Consider the following 18,950-nt stretch of genomic DNA (forward strand, 5'->3'; position numbering starts at 1 on the left):
GTGCTATCATCTTCCGAGATTGTAAAGCTTGATGCGCCAAAAACTGTCTTGTACACACATAATCATTTTCTTCAGTGCACTCCAGCTAGCATAACACTGCATGTTGTACGTGTAAGTGTGCGCGTGCGCGCACACTGATACATGCAGAAAATGTGGTGGGACGGTCATATGTATACATGACATCATCATGACGTTTAGCAGGTGTGAGGCAATCTGATGCTGTGATTGGCCTTCTACGTAGGGAATTCCCCATCTTCACACACACACGCAGTCATAATGTACAGAATGTGTCACATACACACACAGCATTGTGCAGACTACCGATATTCAAGCTATCCACACAACACACACCCATACAATAACCACATGCCAATCCACAGACGATCTTGATACAATCGCAAGCTATATCAATAAATTTACGAATTCAAAAATCTACTATTAATAAGAAACACATTCTTGATATTGGATTTCCTTGGCGAAAAACATCTTCTTACCCATAAAGGTGAGTAATTCCATCACACACAATATCAAGTTATAAGTATTGATTGAAATATGATGGGTAGTCCCACATGTGCAAATTAATGTCTTTATGTTATGCCTTCTTTTATGCCTACTGCTATAACGAGATATCGGCTATAACGAGGAAAATGACTCGGTCCCGACCATCTCGTTATATCGAGTTTCCACTGTAGTTACATAGTTACTTATAGTTCTTGTTGATGTTGAACTTCAACAAGGCGATCAAGAATTTTCCTATAAAGTACTTGATTTCAAAGTTTTTGAAAGGGTGTGAACACATTACACCAGCAATATCAAATCAACACCATGAGGTGTCATCGTTGAATTAACACCAGCGCAGTGTCAAAAATATCACCAGCTACAGTGTCAAATTAACACAGCGAAGTGCCAGGAAATCTTTTTCTGCACCATCAAAACATACTTTCTACACCTGTCGGTGTGGTCCTCTACTGACACTTGATCGGCGTTAAATTTAATACCCATGTTGTTAAATCTAACATCGATGGTTCTGTAGTGTTACAACTGTCCCTGTCTCCCGAAATCTCCTATCTCCTTTGTACCATCTTAACTTCCAGCCCCTTTAACCTTCTTGGTTTTCACTACAGTCAAACCTGCTTCAGCGGCAATCTGTCTATAGCGACCACCTGTCTATAGCGGCCAGCGGCCACAAATTTTGTTTCCCGCGGTAGATTTTAACCTGTCTTTAGCGACCACAGACCCGATGGATCCGTAGCCGAACTAGTAATTGAGCGTGTGTGTTTTTTTTTTTCTGCTTTGTAGCCGTGCCAGTCATTCCTAGGCAACGTTCAGTGATCGCCACACTGCTGCATTCATCACTCATTCAGTCATGAAACTGCACTAGTGTTAAGCTTTTTACGACTGTACACATGCTACTGTGCAACAATTTCATATACACCGGCATTGTTCAATGTATGAAACACACGTGTGCATACGTATAAACATACGTCATGTATATGTAAGTACATTCTACTTACAGATGTATACAACGAATATACGTGTACATGTAGGCAATGCACACAAAGTTGGGTTACCTGTCTATAGCGGTCAGCTGTCTATACCCGCCACTTTTTTCATCTACCTTGGGTGGCCCCTATATAGACAGGATTGACTGTATATTTGCCTTCTATAATACTCTCCCTACAGTTGCCCTATATGTCACTTCCCTCCTCAAACTCTCCTCTTTCGCGGGTCATGCACCAAAACAACAGTCCTTTCAAAAACCCCACACGATACACATCATGGTGTTTCAGGAAACCTCTCTTCTTCTTCTCCATCATCTTCTTCTTCTATTTCGTTTTTCTTGCAATATAAGAGCAATGTAGGGCAGTTTGTGTCATTACGTTTCGGAAAGATACACAAAAATAATCTTTAACAGAAAAGAATCAGATACATTACATAACATTTTAAAGCAACTGACATATCTTATAGGTTGCTCTTCATACTCTGATTCAATGTTACGAAAGAGGTGGAAAACATTAATTTGTATGTATTATCGTACTTTTAGCTATCTACGTAGGCTCTTATCTGCCAACTAGATTTATAGCGTTATACTGTTTTAAAGGTCTACGATTAAGAAACGTTGCAATTTGTAGGATACCTATTTCCATCATGTTCGTTATCAAGAATTGTTTATTCCTGGACAATATTCCTTTTCAGAATTTTGCACTTCTCCTTTAATTAGCTGAGATGTAATTTTGCTGATTTCGCTCAAAAGACGTTGCAATTTTTTTAAGTGTGAAGAATTTATAGCACACAAAAGACATTTTATGAAGATACTCCATGTATATTAAAACATTTTAGAAGGTCTTTCAGGTATTAGTCTGATTTCATCTTCTTACAGCGACGACAACACCTTGCGCAGCAGCAATTGGATATAAACCACTTAGCAGCATAGATGAATATCAGAGAAACGACTAGGAGAAAGGCTATCACATCAATAGAGTTGAGCTGAATGAAATTGAGCTCAAGTGCGCGCGAACGCAGGTGATCCCCTCCAAATTTCAGGATATGCTCCACGTAGTACACAATCTTCTTGCGAGTTGGAACGATTTCATCTCTCATGATAGCTGATGCTTCCTTCATATTCATTGTGTATCTGAGAGAGAGAAAGAGAGATAAGGATAAAATAGAACACATAAGGTTAGTTAATATTAAAAGGAAGAGTCCCTTTTAGCAGGGGAAATGTTGGAATTATTAAATCTTGAAGTTTATCATTATCCTTATTCACATGTTACATGGCATAATACATAACAACACATGCACGAATACAGGGTAAAAAGTACAAGAAAAAGCATGAATACTATTCAAAGTCCGATAACTGTCCAATACAAAAGTTCTAATAAGGTAGTAAGTAAAGTACAATGAATAGCTCTAGTTGGAAAATATATGAAACATGAACGGTTTTAAAACTTTTTACATCATATGAATACTTTCGAATTGAAAATTTGATATGATGATACATTTTCTACTATAGTTGTTAACAAATATGTGGGTCTAAAATAATGTTACTCTATAATAAGCAAGGAAATATATTTTATATATTTTGCAGAAGTTTATTGAAGATACACTCAGGAAAAAAAGAAAATAAACACTTTTTCCCGTTAGTATTTTTCATAGATTTTGATAAAAAATCATTGTGTCATATACCGTATCAAAGATTATTTAATTGGCTATCAACCTGGTAGGTTTACACAAAGGGAAATTTTATGCATGAGTGAACACATTCGTTTTTGTCTTCCAAGGCAGAAAAGTAATAATTGCAGAATTGGACATATTGAAACTCATTTGCAAATGCCCTTCAAGATAACAATGATAACAAAAGACCAATTTAACGTAATGAGAGACATGAATGAAACAGCAGAAATATGTTTCCGTTCCCTTGTTTCCCTTTATATTCAAAACAAAAACATAGTGGGGAAACTGAAGGTGAAACATAAGCATTTTCCATCGATTCAAACTGTAAATGACATAGGGAGTAAGCCGTAAAGGTGATAAAATCTACAGAATTTGATTTTACATTTTTGAGGAATTTAAGAATGCACTAGACAAATTCAAAACAAAATATTTCAAATTTTCTTAATTTGGAATAACGTTTCAAATTTAACTTTCTTTGTTACCATAACTTTTCTCTTATGTCTTTTGACTGCGGATTTGACAGAAGATTCTTAATTTTCCTCCAGTAATTGTTTGCCTTTCTTTATATTTGGCGGGTTACAGAGACATTATTGAGATCATAGGTTGATTTTTGCAAATCAATTTGCATTTCTATTCTTTTGAATTTGTCTTTTGTTCTCATTATTATATGGAAGAGCAAATACGCTTGAATAACAACTTGTCCATTTTGCACATTTTACTTTTGTGCCTTGGAAGAAATAAACACATGTGTTCATTCATGCGTAAAGTTAAAATTTTCATCGACCTGCTAGGTTGATAGCTAATTGAATTATCTTTAAAATGGTATAAAAACACAATTTTTAGCCTGATAATCCATGAGAAAGATAAACCTGAAAAAGTGTTTACTTTCTTCTTCTTCTTTTTTTGCTGAGTGTATACATGTATAGCACCCAAAAATACTATTATAGACACCTACGGAATGAGAACATTTTCAATGCTTTTTGTTTCAGTTACGACGTTAACTAATTACGAGAAGGATAATGATTAATGAAAATGCAGTTTGATGAAAACAATAAACATGTCGATTCTAATGTGTTGGAAAACATTCGAAACGTTTTACAGCACTCAGCTGATCTGACACTAAAAGATAGAAAAAAAAGGAAACAGTCAGGCTTGTTTTTACATTAATCATATGATAATATGATAACATGAAAATACATACTCACAAACACACACACACACACACACACACACGCTTACATGAGGAGTTTGATCTGAAAAAGAAAGGTAAAGCGCCATTTTTAAACACCTCACATTTAGTCTATCATCTAATACATTAAAGTAATAACTCACTAAATTGTTATATTACTGTTTATATTATTATCTATTATAATTATTATTACTACTACTACTACTATCATCATCATCATCATTCTTATGTTATATTGTTTGTTACAAAAAACATTATTTTTGAAGTTTTATAAAAAGAAATTTAATACTTTGCACAATTTCCTTGTCTTATTCAACAGGTTTAAGCGCAAACATCTCAAATTGACAAAAAAATTGAGGCAATTCGTTTTGCAATAAAACTCTTCATTAATGATTTCATGTATGTACATATCCACTTACTTTGGGTTAGTTAGGATTTCCTTGAGACCCTGCCGGAAGCTTTCTTCAGTCAGCGTATTCTTGTCGATAGGGAAGCCGATACCCTTGGCCTTGAAACGCACAGCGTTCGCCATCTGGTCTCCGGCCAGCGGCATGAGCAGAACGGGTACCCCGTGACTAGTGGCCTCGTATATACCGTTAGCTCCACCGTGGTAGATGAGCAGTCGCGTCTTGGGGTGGCCTTGTATTATATCGGATGAAGGCGGAGAATGATAATATATACGAAAGAACTATGATGATGATGATGATGATGATGATAGTAATAATGATGATGATAATGGTGACGATGATGACGATGAGGATAATAATGATGATGATGACAATGATGATGACGATGAAGATAATGGTGACGATGATGATGATGATGGTGATAATGGTGATGATTAAATAAAGATGAAGACGAGGAGGAAGAAAACAAACATACATAAAAGGAAAAGGACGAACAGGAGGAACAATTAAAGGAGGATGCATGAGGGCAAAGAGGAGGGGAGTCAAGGAGTTAGAAATTGCGAAGGGGGGGGGGTGGGGGAACCTCACTTGAGGTGATACATGTAGGCTGTTAACCATTAGTAATTCAACTGCTTGAAACTACCTGTCGTATTGCATCCTAAAATGCCCGAAAACGCCTGTACATTTGTTTTTTGTTTTTGATATTTTTATTGTTGTTATATAGAATATATAATTACACATTTTGAAAGAGGTAAAAGTTCAACAAAAGTACGTCAGAATATTTCTGTGACACACCATTCTCTTTGTAAAGTCATAATAGGCTTTCAAATAAACATAAAATATAATAGACAAAAATAAACATGCAGTAAACTATTTTATATTTTAATTTAGAAAATTGTCGAAATTACAGTACTATTGCTGTATCTTTTATGGAGCCATAGGCCATTATACACAGAATTTTCAGTTGCTAAAGGGTTTGGACAGAACAGTGTTGTAGATTTACAAGAACAGCTGTACATGAAGGCCTATAGTCCTCCCCATTGATGCAAAGTTATTCATTTATTGCTACGGTGAAAGTCTGTCGTATAAATTGTGTCATACCTATTACTGTTCAGTGACCGTGATTGTTTGTTTAGTGTAACACACAACACTCATGGTTGCATATCAAGATCAAACACAAACCCTGAACAACTATTTATCAAGCAAGATATTGTGACAAAGAATATTGAGTAGTTATACAATATCAAAGTATTAGTGAACATACACAACACGTACAACACATTCATATCATTTTGTGAATGGAAAACAAAATTGGGCTAAAAATCGCTGTATTAGCGGACACTTAATTTGTTTAAAAAGAGGAAAAGAAAAAAATTAAGACTGACTTTTACATACTGAAGGAAAAATTCTCTCCAATGAATCTCTTCAGTCATCTCTTCAATGAATGTGGCAAAATATATCACAATTAAGCAAAATATAGTGAGTTCTCATAGACTGTGTGAAGACCTATGAAGCATAAGTATAAATTTTGCTTGTTTCATTTTATTTTGTTTTGTTTGTTTGTTTGTTTTTCTTTTGCTTTGTAAAAAACTTTGTAAAATTTACTTCCAGCTCAGTAAAAGAATGCCAGGAAGTACAAGGCCAAAATGATTAATATTTTGAGTGCTGTACGGAGAATTCATCGTTCTATAAGGATTGGGGAAAGTCTACTGTTTTGTGGAAAAATTTCAATAGACTCCCATTGTCATACACATGCTGTCCCACGCGTTACCTACATGTCCCACGCGTTAACTAATCTGATTAAAGATTGTGTTAATCATATTGATCAGACCAAGTTTGCAACTCCTGGATATGATGGAGACTAATGTAGATTTGGTCTTTTGAAAGTTCCAAGAAAATTCAATTACCAACAACACGTACAATACATTCATATCATTTTGTGATTGGAAAAAATTGGGCTAAAAGTCGCTGTATTAGCGGACACTTTATTTGTTAAAAGAAAAGGAAAAGGAAAAAAGATTAAGACTGTGATTTTTACATACTGAAGAAAAAATTAAGTCATCTCTTCAATGAATGTGGCAAAAGATATCACAATTAAGCAAAATATAGTGAGTTCTCATAGACTTTATAAAGACCTATATGAAGCATAAATATAAATTTTGCTTATTTCATATTTTGTTTTGTTTTGGGTTTTTTTTTTCTTTGCTTTCCACAAAACTTTTCAAAATTTACTTCCAGCTCAGTAAAAGAATACCTGGAATGTACAAGGCCAAAATTATCTAACTTGAGAGAGAGAATCACGTTTCAAAAGGCGTTTGGAACGATGTTTTCAAACGTGGTTTGAAAAACGCGATTCTCGGGGAGCCGCGTTTATATAACCATCATACAGTCGCGATTCGAGTGGTGTCACTGCGCAGCTGCTTTGCGCCGTTTGACCCGGGAAGTAAAGGTCAACTGCATACCATCAAACATGCCTCCTCAGTCACACAAAAATAATGGGTAGAGAGCACAACCGGAAACAGCTGGGATTTGACCTTGAGATATAAATGCGTTTCAATACGGCATTGCGTTTATTTACTCACAGAACGGCGATCATGGTCTCAAGCGTGTTTCAAAACGCCCTTTAAAAGGCGTTTCTAAACGCGTTTGAAAACACGGTTTGTTTGTTTGTTTGTTTGTTTTATTCTATTTAATCACGGGATAAAATGCCCTCGATCAGCCAGATGAGGCTGTTTTTCAGAGAGGCCGTGAGTACAGTGTTACAGCAACAACAAAAACAACACAACAGTTAGCAAATCACTCAAAGTAAATTAACAATTACACAAAAACACATAAATATTGCGTTTATCTAACCCCTGAAAACGCCTCAAACGCGTTTAGGATCGTGATTCTGCCTCAGAAAGTTTTTATAAGCCTAATATTTATTGTACTGTATAGAGAATTCATCGTTCTATAAGGATTGGGGAGTGTCTACTTTTTTGTCATACACATGCTATCCCAAGCTTTACATACAATATCCCACGCGTTACCAAATCTAATTAAAGATTGTGTTAATTATATTGATCAGACTAAGTTTTCAACTCCTGGATATGATGGAGACTAATGTAGATTTGGTCTTTTGAAAGTTTCAGGAAAATTCAGTTGCCAGCTTTTATGCAAATGAGAAATAATGACGTAAAAAGTAACGCGAGGGACATGCAAATTTTGGCACGTCCCTCATTTGCATATTCAATTAGTTGAGCTCGTGGAATTCATAGTCATGATAACTTCCTATTCAGACTTTGTGGTCCAACTAGTAATGGGCTACATAAGTGGAAAACTTCTTTAAAAATGCAACAATTTTTGATGTCGCACGCGTAACCCTAATTTTTAATTTATGGAAATGTATTCATTTATTACTGGTCACACACAAGCAATTTTCTGTTTTCTTATCAAAATTAATGTATTTTAACATCTTGACTTTACAATGACACCAAGTTTGTCTTATTTGAATCATTTTGAAGTTTCAGCCATGAGTTATCGAGTAGCTTGGACTTGCCCATACATACATTTTAAAGGAGGACGCATTTATAGTCCGCTTATACGATACAATAATAAAAAGGGTGCCTACTAAAACAAACAAACAAACAAACAAACAAAAGAAAACAAAAGAAAACAAGAGAAAACAAAAGAACAAAATACCTAACAAATCATTCTGCGGTAGCCAGTCAGAAATCAGCGTATTGTTGCCAAGGTTACGCGGAATCGGGCCTTTGTAGCGCCATAGCACCCTCTGCGGCAGTTCGCTGAAAACCTTTGCCAGCTTTTCGGTCAGTACGTCGTCCATGAGCGAGCGAACCACGGATCCCTGCACAGGAAAAAGACCACCGAAAGAAATGAAAATCAATCATAGAAATGACGATATTGTACAGAGCAAACTTGGTAGCTGTTTACAGATCATGAAATATAATAGCATCTGTGAGACATCAATACCTACAGAACGCTTATCGACTTCGTTGCTGATGGTGACGTTGTTATAGTTGTTGTTGTTGTTATTGTCATTGTTGTAGCTGCTGCTGGCTGCTGCTGCTGATGATGATAAATTGAGAGGGGTATAGTGGAGTGGGCGGGTTTTTAGTTGTATATAGTTGTTGTTGTTGTTGTTGTTGTGGAGCGGGTAGATGGGGCGAGCGGGTGGGGCCCAAAGTTGCAATCAGATTGAGTCCCTCTAAAATCAGCAGCAACGCGTGGCAAAATATTTTACAATCGTGTATTGTGATTGTCTTCATTCATTTCTCTCAAAAGAGAAGCGGAATCTCAAGTCCACGCAGTGTGTTTAAGTCCTACCAATAATCTAAAAACTAGCTCAATTTCCTTCAGTGTCGTTACAATCGAATGATTTGTTTTTCTTTACCCTTCGAGCCAATGATCTGAAACCGTTATCTGGCCAAAGACTATTTATGAGATCAGTAACAAGGAAGAGCGAGCTTTAACTAAAAACTAACAACATTGGTTTACATTCTAATTCTGTCAGACTGTTTCTATAATAATATGTAATTTCTGCATAAGTGCGTATTAACTCATATTCCTCCTCGCAGTACTGCTGGGGCCTACACAGGCAACTTAATCTGTCGAAGGCAGGGGATATCAGGGAGCTTTAGATTTTGATACGGCGCGGACGTTTGAGACGACCTTTGAGCTGGACGTTGTCCTCAGTCTCCCTTTGCGTCGTGCTGACGAAAAATGAAATGGCGCCCCCATATGATCGGTGCATGAAGAACTAGTACATTGCACTAGTGTACAATACGTAAGGCCGTGTCACACCTTTCCGGGCAACCCTTGCGTGCGACTTGTGAAGTACAGTTTTTACTACCCGGAGGTCCCCGCAGATGACCCGCACATGACAGTACCTAGCACGTATCTCACCTGTAGTCGCAAATCTTTTTACCCGCAACCATGTTAAGGCCCAGTCACACCTTTCCGGGCATGCTACGCGGGCTTGTTGTGTGTGGGGATTTTCCAGCATACCGGACAATTTCTGAGGGCGGACAAGGATTTGGGCGAGTCAAATTCTACTTGCGGGTATACTGTGTGACCTATGTACCAGTCGCGTGGGTGCTGACAACTCAGTGAGGGAATTCCTCTGAAGGAATGGCAGAAGTCCCACATAATGTCATTATGATCTTGGCTGCATACGGGGACTGTGAAGTACCTGGGTGGGAGTTGCCTGCGAAGTGCTGCCGCTAAGGGCCTCCTACTGGCCTTCTGCGTCGAGCATCCCCGCGACTCACCCGGAAAAAATTTTTTGTCATCCTCAAAACTTGGCTGCGCTTAAATGGGACTTGCACCTCCGGGCAACTACAGGCGAGATACGTGCTAGGTACGACTGTCAGGTGCGGACCAACTGCGGAGAGCTCCGGGTAGCAAATTTGTTTCCCCGCAAGTCAAGCCGCAAAACTTCCCCAAATACGGTAGCACAAGGCCTTGAGCATGCTCAAAACTTGTTCCGAGTGAGTCGTGGGGGTCCGCACACGCAGAACACCAGTAGGAGACCCTTACCGGCAGCACCTCAGTCTCAGGCAACTCTAACGCAGGTACTTCTCAGTACCTGGAAGTCGCTCGTACCAGAAAACGGATCGGTTTCAAAGCTCTCAGGCAGGTCACACGGAATACACGCAAGTAGAAGATAAGTAGCACGCGTCTAATAGTAGGTAAGAAACAAGTGCGAAACTCGCAAACATTCTTGTCTGCCCGGAGAAATTCTTCTGCATGCTGGAAAATCCCTCCTCGCAACAAGCCCGAGTAGCTTGCCCGGGAAGTTGTGAAACGGCCTTAAACCTCTCTACGTCTTAAAGTGAGTGGACGGAAAGAAAAAGCCCAGAACGCGTAGTGAAAACGCAGACTACGCGAGCTACAAATAGATCGACTTTAATACGCGATTTTGCAGCACATGCTCAGAACATTTTTTTTTTCCCTCTGAACGTCCCCGACGCGAAATTCTAAAGCTCCCTAATGCTAATTGATTTCGTTGATGTTAAAAATTGCAGTCACATATACATTACATGGATACCTCTGGAATAACTCTTGTAACTACACAGTATAAAATCTATAATTATGTTTCGCTGGAGGATCTGCTTAGTGAGTCGATGAATAGGAAGATAAGACCACCATACAGTCACAATACGAGGTCACAAGTTTGTGTTCTTGGGTAAGGTACTTTATGTATACTCGTGTTCGGGAGAAGGGGGAAAAGAGATCTGCACAGTTTTGGTTGAGATGGGAATTGATTCAGGTATTAGCTTTTTGCGAGATAATCAAAAACCTTGCTTAATTCGAGTGATGTTCTCGATCAACAATGGCACTCTAAGTTTGTCTGTCCAGCATTGCGGTCTTTATCTCGTTGGTGTCTAGATCAGTGTCTCTCTTAAGCATGTCAACAAAGTTGATCACTGGTCTGCCTGGTTTCCTGCCTCCCATACTTGGGCATCCAGTGTATCACTTTGGAAACATACTCATTGCTCCTGAAGCAGTGGCCGCAAAGCGAAGCCTCCTTATCTTAATCTTCTGGCTTATTTTAGGTAGATCCCTATAAAGTTCTGTGTTAGTCATATGTCGCCTCCAGCTAACATTTTGAACGACTCTTAGCATGCGTGTGTAGCAGCCATCAAGTTCTTTAGCAATTTTTGGTGTGACTGTCCATGCCTCAGAGCCATACAGTAGTACTGTCTCCACTGCTGCTGCAAATAGTTGGAGTTTAAATTCTCTTGAGAGAGATGACTTCCAAAGCTTATTGAGTTTGTTACAGGCACGCCATGCTGCCGCTTTCCTCTGCTTGAAATCCCTAGCCGTACTTTCCATCCATGAGCCTAGATACTTGAAATCTTGTACCTCGTCTATATTAGCCCCATCCTTTGTGTGTAGCTTCACAACACCAGTCTGGTTGCTGGACATAAATTGTGCATTTATCTTTAAGCCAACCTTTGCCACTGATATTTCAATTCTTTGCAAAAGTTCCTGTGCCTGGTGCATCTCTTCTGATAAGAGGGCGATGTCGTCTGCAAATTCGAGGTCTGTAACCACCTCTGGCCCGATTCTTCTGGATCTTCGCTTTATCAAATGATATCCAAGTTCTTCCTCTTTTCCTTCAATTGCAGACCTTAGTGCATAGTCTAGTACGATGACAAACAGGTATGGTGCATGAGTATCCCCCTGTAGAACACCAGCTAATATCTCAAAAAAGGTCTGTTTCACCATCAGGGGATATAACTTTCGCCATAGAATTCTGGCACATGTCTCCAATAGCATCCACAATCTGGTCTGGTATCCCGTAGGCTCTCAAAATTTGTAACATTTTACCTCGATGTATGCTGTCAAAAGTCTTGCAGAAATCTATGAATGTGATGATTGCAGTCAGATTGTTTGCTTTAACCCCTTCCATAAGCCGCCTCAATGCTAGTATGTGCCCGACAGTTGAGCACCCTACCCTGAAACCATTTTTGGTTTATTAAGTGTTCATCTAGTTGAGGTCGAATCCTATTCAGGATCATTCTGTTGTAGGTTTTGGCAACTAGCGAGCTAAGACTGATACCACGATAATTTCCTGCATGGCTGAGGTCACCTGACTTTGGAATTGGTACAATATTCAGTATTTACCACTGACTCGGCTTTCTGCGATTTACAAAGGCATCGTTGCAGAATTCCAGTACAATATCATCCAGATCACATCTCTTCAGGACCTCTGGTGCAACGGCGTAGCCAGGATTTCATCTTAGGGGGGGCGGTTAGTCTGCGAGGGAGCGAAGCGACCGAGCCCGAGCGAGCGGAGCGAGCGAGGGGGGGAGGGTGTGGGAGGGGGGTGTCCCCCCTCCCACGGTGAGAACTTTTTGCATTTGGATGTTGTAAATGGTGCAATTTGATGCATGTTTTTGCGCGTTTTATCGACGTGAAACAGTCCCACTTGTTTATAGTGGCAGTTCGTTTTGATGTAGATAATCATTGAACAATTTGCCTATAAAATGGTATATATTTTAGATTCACTTCTTGTATTAATTCTTTTCACTGAATATCATGAACGCAACTGAACCCGAGCAAGCGGAGCGAGTGAGGGGGTAGGGGAGGGTGTGGGAGGGGGGTGTCCCCCCTCCCACAGTAAGAACTTTTTGCATTTTGATGTTGCAAATGGTGCAATTTGATGCATGGTTTTGCGCGTTTTATCGACGTGAAACAGTCCCACTTGTTTATGGTAGCAGTTTATTTTGATGTAGATTATTATCGAACAATTTGCCTATAAAATGGTATAATTTAGATTCACTTCTTGTATCAATTCTTTTCACTGAATATTATGACCGCGACTGAACCCGAGCGAGCGGAGCGAGCGAGGGGGGAGGGGAGGGTGTGGGAGGGGGGGTGTCCCCCCTCCCACAGTAAGAACTTTTTGCATTTTGATGTTGCAAATGGTGCAATTTGATGCATGTTTTTGCGCGTTTTATCGACGTGAAACAGTCCCACTTGTTTAAGGTAGCACTATATTTTAGTGTAGATTATTATTGAAAAATTTGCCGATAAAATGGTATAATTTAAATACACTTCTTGCATTAATTCTGTTCACTGAATATCATGAACGCGACTGAACCCGAGCGAGCGGAGCGAGCGAGGGGGGAGGGGAGGGTGTGGGAGGGGGGTGTCCCCCCTCCCACGGTGAGAACTTTTTGCATTTTGATGTTGCAAATGGTGCAATTTGATGCATGTTTTTGCGCGTTTTATCGACGTGAAACAGTCCCACTTGTTTAAGGTAGCAGTATATTTTAGTGTAGATTATCATTGAACAATTTGCCAATAAAATGGTATAATTTAAATCCACTTCTTTCATTAATTCTGTTCACTGAATATCATAAACACGACTGAACCCGAGCGAGCGGAGCGAGCGAGGGGGGAGGGGAGGGTGTGGGAGGGGGGTGTCCCCCCTCCCACGGTAAGAACTTTTTGCATTTTGATGTTGCAAATGGTGCAATTTGATGCATGTTTTTGCGCGTTTTATCGACGTGAAACAGTCCCACTTGTTTAAGGTAGCAGTATATTTTAGTGTAGATTATCATTGAACAATTTGCCTATAAAATGGTATAATTCAAATACACTTCTTGTATCAATTCTTTTCATTGAATATCATGAACGCGACTGAACCCGAGCGAGGGGGTAGGGGAGGGTGTGGGAGGGGGTGTCCCCCCTCCCACGGTGAGAACTGTTTGCATTTGGATGTTGCAAATGGTGCAATTTGATGCATGTTTTTGCGTGTTTTTGCGAGTTGAAACAGTCCCACTTGTTTAAGGTTGCAGTATATCTTAGTGTAGATTATTATTGAACAATTTGCCTATAAAATGGTATAATTTAGATACACTTCTTGTATTAATTCTTTTCACTGAATATCATGAACGCGACTAAACCCGAGGGAGCGGAGCGAGCGAGGGGGTAGGGGAGGGGGTGGGAGGGGGTGTCCCCCTCCCACGGTGAGAACTTTTTGCATTTTGATGTTGCAAATGGTGCAATTTGATGCATGTTTTTGCGTGTTTTAACGAGTTGAAACAGTCCCACTTGTTTAAGGTTGCAGTACATTTTAGTGTAGATTATTATTGAACAATTTGCCTATGAAATGGTATAATATGAATACACTAGTCTTCTTGTATCAATTCTTACACTGAATATCATGAACGCTGTCTGTTCAGCAATCAAACAGAAAGAGCATGCACACGAGGATGCAGATAGGGGCATTTCCCCTCCCACACGAAGGTGATTTTGCGTTTTCAGACCTGAAATTCCGCGATCTGGTGCAAATTTTTGGTGCGATACTTTTTCATCGAAGTGTTAAAATCACGGAATTTAGCTCTTATTCCGAATGTGCACCATCTGTGCGTATGTATAAAGTCTAGTGAGGTAGAGCTTAGGGGAAGGGGGATTTCCCCTCCCGCTCGCGGAGCTTTTGCGTTTAGAATTGAAATAAAGCGATCTGGGTATAGCCACAGTCTACTTCTTTGCATGGCGGGGGGGGGGGGGGGGGGGCGAGCAGGGAGAAGGCGTGGGCGAGTGTTATCTCCACCCTTCCCTTCCCATGGAGCTTTTATCTTTTTAAGGTTGAAATTGAGATATCTCGTCTCTGGTGGTATGTTGTCCTCGCCACAGCTCTTCCCTTCGACCAGAGATCTCTTTGCTTGGATATATTCCTCATGCTCAAAAGGCTCTGTTTTATGTCAAGATTGGTATATATTGGGTCTAGATCTTCATCTTCCTCACATATGTCTGGTGGCAGTTTGCCTAGAAGATCCTTAAAGTGATTGTACCAATTTTGGACCCTCTCTTTCTGTGATGTTCCCTGGAGCATCCCTTTTGGTGATGCTCTCCTGCCTGTTACATCATTGATAATCTTCCAGCTTACCCCGTGTTGAGAGTTTGCGTGTGCTCTTTCAACCTCTTGTATCTTTTCAGTCAGATCTTCCTCCATCATTTTCTTCTTCTTCACCTTCTTTGCTACCTCATATGCCCCTCTATCATTGTCACTTGTTGATTTTTGATATTGCTGGTATGCATTCCTGATTGCATCCCTCGCTGTACTGACTCTTACATCATTAGAGTAGCGGGTTTTATGTGTTCTCTTCTTCAATGGAATGACTTTCTCTGTCAACTCCAACTCCAACAGCAACCCCAACCATGCACGTGAAGGTGGATCAGGACGTTAAACCTGTTAACTCACAAGTTGGTCATCTCCTCGTGCCATATTTAGTAGTCTGCACAGGGTAGATCTGTTGCTATGTATCTACTACCAGGGATGGTCTCCTCCTTTAAGTCAATCATACAGAGTATGACAAGAGAAACAGGTTTTTGGAGTAAAAAACCACTTATATGAAATATTAAAGAGCATAAAATTCTAAGAGGAATTAAAAGCTATTTTGAGGGAAACCTTTTTCTCTTATTAAAATGCCCGAGATAATTATTATCTAAAAACGAAGTAAAACAGAGTGGACCTTAAAAAAAAATGGGTCCCACCTGCAATATACGAAAGAACCTCTCAACGAAACTATAAGAAATCCCTTTGGCTCTATAGCCTTCCGTCCTAGTGCTGAAAGCAAGCACTTTCTACTTCTTTAGCGGCCACATAAAACAACGCACGATTCAACTCCATAATTAAAAATACATAGGCCCACTGCTTGGTTACTCCTTGCAAACGTGGCCAGTATTGCTTTATTGGTGTTTATTTCGAGCCACAGTAATAACTTCAGGCGAAATTGACGACTGGAAGCAAAACGAAGATAATTCTGATAACGTCGCAGACAGTACAACAGAGATATAAGTTAAAAGAACAAAGTTAACGGGTTGATGGTTAAAAAAAAAGTATACAAGACCTGCAAAGTCTTCGCTATCTACAGTTTCTAAATCTAACACGATTTGCAAACGAGGGAGCAAAAACAGGTTTAAATTCAATGAACTGAATACTCACCAGAGTAAACACAATAATCCCATGTTCGCCAGATCCCTGTACGAAGTCCTCGAGTTCCTGCGAAAGATTTATAAAAAGCTGATATGAAACGTGGCATAAATATATCACGCAAACAAAAGGCTCTTGAAAAGAGCTATAATTGATTTAATGGAGTAACATGCTAAATTAAAACTCGCACGTATGTGTCCATATGGCCATATATACGCCTATTCAATTATTTGAATCGACACGCAAGTCAATTAAATTAAATTTGTTCAACTGCCTAAGCATATTGCAGTACGCTTATAATCTATAATTGTAGTCAGCATGTGATACGTGAACAGGCGTAAATAATTATGTCACGCACCTTTCATTAAACGTTGATTTAGATTACACACCACTAAATACAGCCGTACTTTGCTTTTGGTGTATCGGCATGTACTGGATTGCGAATGCTTAAGCTGTATTATCTATTTGACCTTCTATTCGGATGCGGTAGGCCATTCAGCAGTTTTCATCTGCGAGTAGAATTACCGACTGCAAAGGTTCAAGGGGTCCAACGATATATTCATGCTCTCCATAGGTTGGTCACGTGACAAACCTATGGATAGCATTAATGTATCAGGCTCATATTTATGCAAATTATTACTAAACGCGTTGTATAGTTTCTCTCACGAAATTTTGAAGGAAAAATATTACATCGGCATTCTGTTTTAACCCAGAGAAAAAAAAACCCAGTTAGTCCACAATTTAACAAAATTGCACTTGTAATGTACTCAAAGCGTTAACAGTGTGAAGCAAATGCATGGATATCATGTGGATGTAGCGTGGTTACCTACTGCTAGCAACTTAACATTTTGTTGTTGTTCCTACTCTGGCAACCATGTGATTGAAAATAGCACATTACGATCTGAGGAAATATAGTATGGAATGAGTACAATCATAGCAATATCATAATATTTTTTCTTATTCTAGCTTTCTCTATTTAAATGTAATTTTGATTTGGATGAGTTGGATATGATATTAAATGTCAAATGCGTTGTAATCTATACGAATTGATACAATATTAATTTTAGATTAAGAGACACAAAGCATATTTAAGAACATGTCTATAACGGCCACTTTTTTTCGTCTCCCTCGGATGGTCGCTATAAACAGGTTTGACTGCTATAGTTCCTCAAATACATAATTTGAGAGGGACATGCTTATGTAAAAAAAAAAATACAAATACAAAAGTACAAACAAACACTTAACACACACACACACACACACACACACACACACACAAAGAACAATGACTGAGCTTCAAAGAGAGAGAAGGGGTTGATTACCTGTGGCAGTGGTTTGGGTGGTCTAACGGAGATCCCGCCAATACTAACCCAGTTCGGGGCGATGGGTTGAGCGAATTCCAGCGCAAAGTGTGACTGGCAAAGCCAGAGCTGGGCCTTACCGAGAAGCTGCTCCAGACTGAGGTGAGGACTGATCCCCATTTCCCGCTGGATCTGACGGATCCTCGAGAACACGATCGAACGCAGTAAGGGATCGCCAACGTAGCGGGAGACGAAGTTGACGACGCGCTCCTTGAACGTCATCCGATCAGTGTAGGTGAGGAACCCGTTGAAAGGGACGTAGGATGACGGCACGGGGATCCCGAAGATGTCCTCCGAGAATGTCGAAGCCCGCCTGAAAGGTGTCATGGCGATGAAAGGGACGTCGAGGTACTCGGCGAGCAGGGCGTCGCAGCCGTCGACGGGCATCGTGATGATCAGATCGAACTTCTCCTCTTTCAAACGATGCAAGGCGTCTACATCCTTGAACAATTTAACACATCCCTCCCCATCTAGGGCTATCGTTTCCATAGCTTCGCGGTAGATCTCCCTGTATGAATTTTGGCTGTACCCGATCACGGCGGCGTTGAGACTCGAGATGATTCCTTCCATCTCTTCCTTTGTACGGGAATTCTTGTAGAAGATCTTACCCGTAGTCGCACCTTCCGTCAGACCGTTCGTAAATTTGTTCTCAGGGCCAACCAGGATCACCTCGTGACCGCGTTCGACGAGGGGTTCGGTGATCGTCGAAAACAAAATGTGCTGACTCACCGTATACAGCACATTGGTCATTGCCAGCATGATTTTCGCCCCTGAAGCTCCGGGTGACTGCCCAGCCAGTACCAACCAGCAGGCGATACCCACTGCGAGTAGGTAAGAAACTCTTGCCATGTTTCGGAACGGGCGATGTCTCCAGTCGTGTCAAGATTGAGAGAGACTAAATCAATCGTCTATGATATTCACTAACGTCTCTCCGTTCTGAGTACGCGACGGTCTGTCATTAAAAAAAAAAAAACAGCTTCTACAGCAGAACAGCGATTCTATATATAAGAATGGCCTGCCATTCCTTTCTTCAACCGCATGAGACCTGTGAGAACGAAAAGTAAATCCGAAAAATAAACGACTCGTCCATTGTGAACATTGGGATCCCAACGTAGCGGAAGACGAAGTTGACGACGCGCTCCTTGAACGTCAAAATGCCACTGGAATAAGCAATGCTGAAATGAGAGCACTTTCAAAGACTCCCATTTCCTAGACATTACATGACTGTTTGGTCATCCTTTATGTTTAATTTTAATCTGCAGGTACTACTGCAGTTTTTAATTCATGGATGAAGCCTGGAATCTAATGATAATCTCACAATGCATTCTTTTCAAGGACATTCCTTCCCTGAAACGACAAAGCAAATG

The 18,950-nt window shown here is 40.0% G+C and overlaps 2 protein-coding genes across 2 annotated transcripts in view; one reads left to right on the forward strand and one right to left on the reverse strand.

The window, feature by feature from the left end:
* The window catches only part of LOC139738263 (uncharacterized), a 52,329-nt gene that overhangs the window by 7,841 nt on the left and 25,538 nt on the right, over window positions 1-18,950 (forward strand). The gene's annotated exons all lie outside the window — the stretch shown is intronic.
* On the reverse strand, window positions 2,356-18,432 carry LOC139738282 (UDP-glucuronosyltransferase 2C1-like). Its single transcript, XM_071648928.1, has 5 exons — window positions 17,545-18,432; window positions 16,235-16,291; window positions 8,452-8,617; window positions 4,783-5,002; window positions 2,356-2,635 (listed from the first exon to the last, which is right to left on the reverse strand). The coding sequence occupies exons 1-5, from the start codon at window positions 18,430-18,432 to the stop codon at window positions 2,356-2,358; spliced, it is 1,611 nt and encodes a 536-aa protein (XP_071505029.1).

This window comes from Diadema antillarum, unplaced genomic scaffold, assembly GCF_040938485.1.
Source record: "Diadema antillarum isolate AM-2024a unplaced genomic scaffold, OU_Dant_1.0 seq00000732_RagTag, whole genome shotgun sequence".
Lineage (NCBI taxonomy): Eukaryota > Metazoa > Echinodermata > Echinoidea > Diadematoida > Diadematidae > Diadema > Diadema antillarum.